The following is a 5042-nucleotide window of genomic DNA, read 5'->3' on the forward strand; positions in this document are numbered from 1 at the left end:
CAATGTTCGGCTACTCTAGCAGTTTTCTCTTGTAATTGTTGGCGCAAGCTTAACAGTGAGAAATGTGTGTGATTCCTCTCACAAATAGGAGGCATATTGGTGGCTCGGGGAACCATCGCCAACGTCCTATTCCATGATTATGGAGCATACAATTCTACTTGGGTAACATTGGTTCTAATAATTGATCTCGTTTTTTCCTAGTGTGTCTAAGTTTACAATAATTTTGGTCTTGATTCTTCTTTCTTTTTAGAAAGCACCTATAACTCAGGTCCACTTTACCTCTTGCTTTCTAGTGGTTTAATCCTTTGCTTATCCTTTGTCAACTTAGACTAGCTCCAAGAGTACAACCTAGCCTCAATCACACCATGGGTCTAGCCACCCTCTTGACCACTGGACTTAAGAATCCAGTATGAACTCACACACCCGTAATTTATATTCCTTTTTGTTATGCACACACACTAATGACAATAGAGAAAACAGATTAAAAATTTTGAAATATTGTAGTATAACATCAAAATAACATATGTCCATAAAAATCTCCAAGTCTACAACTACGATCCTCAAATTGGAAATTTATGCATTGCTGAGCTTGAACACTCCAGGACCACGTCTAAGCCACATGGCAAGGAGCCCATATGTCTCACACCCAATACAGATGTCGTGAATGGCTAGCCATACGGAGTTACTTATGACAGGCATATCACTTCCGAGGCACGAACTCTCATACCAACCAATGCATGAGGGTTCTTATAAGCAACCGTCACTTGGATTGGTTCTTCTCATGGTGGAAACAATGGCATAGTTCACAATTGGAGCCGCCTCTTTTCTATCACACAAATTGCATCTAGAGTTCACCCACATTCAACAAGCTGGGTCAAGGTCTCGGTCTACCCTCTTTGCAACGTGATCCCCCACTCGGGCGAGATCCGTCCGATAAAATAATAATATGTGAGGTACCTTTACATGCATCACACATGCTGTCTAATGCAGAGTAAACCACTACTAGTGCGAGTAGACTTTCTCAAATTTTCTAGAGTTAACACTTCGAATGCGAGTCTCTTGTTTTGTAGGTCCAGCAGGTCGATAAGCTTACTTGTCTTGCTTGTTTATTGTTTGAGTCTTTTAATCAATTCCATCACACAAATCAATGTATTGGATAAGTCCTCTAAATCAAGGTCTAAAATTAATCAATTTGAGGTCTAGATCAATTCATAAGGTCATCTTCTCTCTCTCAGAACTAGTCAATTTCTATCATTATGTCTCTAGATCAATTTGAGGTCTAGATCAATTCATAAGGTCATCTTCTCTCTCTCAGAACTAGTCAATTTCTATCATTATGTCTCTAAACAGGTCTATGATATGGAATATGCCCATAATTTTATCCTAAGATCAAAAGAAGGATAATTCATATCCATGTGCAGCTTTAATTATACATTAATCTCAGATTAACCTAAGACTTAAGAATATGCCCATTTATCCTAAGGTCAAAAGAAGGATAATTCATATCCCATGTGCAACTTTAATTATACCTATGACTTAACTTTACTAAGCTTGCCTTAAATCTAGTTTCTACTAATGGCTAGGTCTCTTAAAGATAGACTTACATCATCTCCCTAGTTAATTAAAGACCTTAATGTAAAATTAATCTTATCTTTTTTTTTACTACTTCTCCTATAGCTTCTAAGGTCAATCCCTTACGGTGGGTATTCACATACTAAGAAAAGCTCAAAAATCTAAAACAGCTCCCTTCAAGTTGGTTTTGCATGAAGGAGTGTGCAGGCAATGACAAAACTTTGAAACCTTGTGTCATATGTCTCTCTCCCTTCAAATGAAATTTTGGGCAAATCTGGGCCAAAGTTAAACCATGGTAGGCTATTAAGGGTACAATAATATACTACATCTCTTCATGGGTGGAAAGTCTAGACCAATTTGCATGGTGTGTATGGATCGTGTCCATGCTTGTATAGAGGATGCACATTCTCGCATTGGATACCTAGGTACTAGTGGTGGCGGTTGCAACGTAAAAGGGAAGCTTGGACAGTCTAGGATGTGAAAATTCGGCGTGGCGCGAAAGTGTGTTGGCGGTGCTGGCGCGTTAAAGTGTGTTGGCGGTGCAGGCGGTGGTTATTGCTGTGAAGAGCGAATATAGGAATAAAAATTAAGTTAAAGCCATTTATTAGAGGTCCCATTTTAGCGTTAAACCATTCGAGCGTTGGGTTGAGGTCAATTTTTAGTTTTTTTTGGAGTGGGCATGTGTCCGTTGGCTGGCAGTCGCTGACACAATATGCGAAAGCTTCCACTTTGCTCCATAATCCCGGATGAAGTCCAGGTATATAAACAAAGCCTCAAGCTCTTCCATGGTGCCCTATCCCAACCAACCCTTCTTTGTGTAGCTTGCCTTGGTGAGTCTCAAACTTGGTCTGATTAACTCTCATCAGACTAAGCTTAACCTTAATGCTGTTTATTACTCCAAGCTAGTTACGTGAATGCTCTCTAACGACTCCTTTTTGTTACCATTTTGATCAGGCCGTTGGAGCACTAATCATCATGATTAACAGTAAAGCTTGGGGGCTCAACGTAGCTCCTGTCGTTTGCGCGCTTCTGCTAGCATTTGCAGTTGTGAACGCTACAGATCCTTTTTACAAGTACGAATCTCCGCCACCACCTCCGTACACGTACGAATCTCCGCCACCGCCTCCGTACAAATACGAATCCCCCCCTCCTCCTCCCCCTTACGAATACGAGTCTCCCCCTCCGCCTCCGTATGAATACGCGTCCCCGCCTCCTCCTCCCCCGTATAAGTATGAGTCCCCCCCTCCTCCTCCGTATAAATACGAGTCCCCTACTCCTCCGCCATACATTTATAAATCTCCGCCACCCCCTCAGTTTCCATACGACGCCCACAAACGTCCACCACCCTTCAAAGCGGTGGTGACGGGGAATGTGTACTGCGACATCTGCAAGAACGGCAAGATCAAGAAGCCTCTCAAAGGTAATGCACGACTTAATCAAGCTTAATTCTGCATTAACCAAGGCAGGCAGCTAGCTTCTGGGGGTTACTCATTGGCCTCATGTGAAAATTTGCAGGGGTGAAGGTGGGCGTGTTCTGCTGGAACGGCAAGTCGGAGGAGTCTTTCTACGGCACAACTGACGGACGGGGTGGGTTTAAGATAGAGCTTGCCGGATACGACTACCGGAGATGTGGTGGAGCCAAGGCCTGCCGAGCCAAGCTTATCTGGGCCTCCTCTGCCACCTGCTGTACGCTGCCCACCAACCTGCATGGCGGCAACTCGGGCGCCCGCGTCCACCTCAAGTCCAAGTCTGAACATGAGGTGGTGCTCCTCGCCGGCCCCTTCGCCTACACTTCCCCCGTTAAGCACAACAAGTGCTATCACAGTGGCCATATGTACGGATCTCCTCCGTACAAATACGAATCTCCGCCCTCTCCATACAAGTACCAATCGCCGCCCCCTCCTCCATACAAATCTGAATCTCCTCCACCTCCTCCTTACAAGTATCAGTCTCCACCTCCTCCACCTTATAAATATGAGTCTCCTCCCCCTCCCCCTTACAAGTATGAGTCGCCACCTCCGCCCCCCTACAAGTATGAATCTCCACCTCCGCCCCTCTACCAGTAGGAATCTCCACCTCCACCTCCCTACATGTATGAGTCCCCCCTACCAAGTAGGATCTCCACATCCACCAGTAGCAACGGAAGCTTCAGCCGTTTTTATTTTCTAATCAGTCATTAAGTAAGTTGCAGTTCAAACGATTACTCTTTAAGCGTGCTTGTAGTGTTTTTCCCTCTTTGAGAGTACTTGTAATGTTTTTTCAACTGTGGATAAATCCACAAACCTTACCTATGTGATTGATAAATTGCACCTTAGGTTACTGTAGTGTTAAGAATCCTGGACCTCAATTGGTGGCATCCAACTTCAAGAAGTGTGAAGCCGACGTTGGTCTACCGGGCAGTAATATCTAAAATCGGCTATTGTGTTTTGGCCCCTCGTCTCCTCGTAGATGCTGAAGATTTCGCCCTGCTGGGGACAGCGTCCTTCAACCGGCGCTTGGGAGGAGCTGTTTTTTTTTTCATTTCGGCCGTCAAATATCGTTAAGGGAAATAAAATAAATTGTGGAAAAATGGACCTTTTTTTTTTGGAGCGTAATTATAATTATAAGCTGTGCAAAGATAAGCTACAAATTTGATGCAAAAAAAGATGAGGATAGTGCTCCCAAGAGAGATGATCTTCCAGCTACAACACGCAAGGACATTATGTCTTCTAAATGGAGCCCGTCAAAAATACGAGTATATACTCTCCGTAGCTAAACCCCTTTAGCATGCACGACTGGACTCTTCATGAGGCCTAAGGGCAATTAAATTTAACCCCTATTTTAAAATGTCAAAGTAATTCAAAAGACGAGCCCTTCCAAAGCTTCAAAAAGCCATGTACGGCCAATGACAAGTGATCACGCACCAAACTTGCAAATTATATACATCGGACTTGCAACAATTCCATTTTCACTTGTAAATTTAATTTTATGAATTTTGAAAAGGTTGGTCCATGGACTTGAGGGGCCCCGTATTAGAGTATTTGAATACGCATAGAAGCATTCCCATTACACAATGCCATTAACTATGCCAGTAGACACCCAACCTTGTTTTCTAGGATTAATTTTACTAGCTTGTCTATCCAAGGTCTAATGTGACCATTTATGTTTGGTAAGGGGGACCATTAATGAACGTTAGGGGAGTGGGTTAGTGGGGGGTCAATAAGTGGGACCATTAATGGATGTTAGGGGAGTGGGGAGTGGGTGGTGGGCTTATCTCCATGCTTTCTTCTCCAATTGCCTTTTCCTTCATGGTTTGTCTCTCTTCGCCTCCTCCGCGCCTCCTCGATACTTTGTCTCTCTTTGCCTTCATGGTGCATGCCCATTGCTTCGCTTTGACCTGGTGCATATCCACTAGTCTCTAGTGGTGGGGATTGAGTTTGTTGATTGGTTCCTGTGCAATGTAATTTGCAGTTTCTTCTTTTTTGGATTTT

At 43.6% G+C, this 5042-nt stretch overlaps 1 protein-coding gene across 2 annotated transcripts; it reads left to right on the plus strand.

Annotated features, from left to right (window-relative positions):
* Window positions 1-2316: 2316 nt before the first annotated feature.
* LOC147619281 (uncharacterized) lies at window positions 2317-3857 on the plus strand. Of its 2 annotated transcripts, XM_086773499.1 has the most exons (3): window positions 2317-2402; window positions 2527-2992; window positions 3088-3857. In XM_086773499.1, the coding sequence occupies exons 2-3, from the start codon at window positions 2548-2550 to the stop codon at window positions 3636-3638; spliced, it is 996 nt and encodes a 331-aa protein (XP_086629625.1). In that variant the 5' UTR covers window positions 2317-2402; window positions 2527-2547; the 3' UTR covers window positions 3639-3857. The 2 variants fall into 2 exon arrangements, with proteins under 2 accessions (XP_086629625.1, XP_086629626.1); XM_086773500.1 differs by lacking the exon at window positions 2317-2402 and having other exon boundaries at window positions 2428-2992.
* The last annotated feature ends 1185 nt before the right edge of the window (window positions 3858-5042 follow it).

Source organism: Cibotium barometz, chromosome 33 (genome assembly GCF_041138505.1).
Source record: "Cibotium barometz isolate CiBa-2024 chromosome 33, ASM4113850v1, whole genome shotgun sequence".
NCBI lineage: Eukaryota > Viridiplantae > Streptophyta > Polypodiopsida > Cyatheales > Cibotiaceae > Cibotium > Cibotium barometz.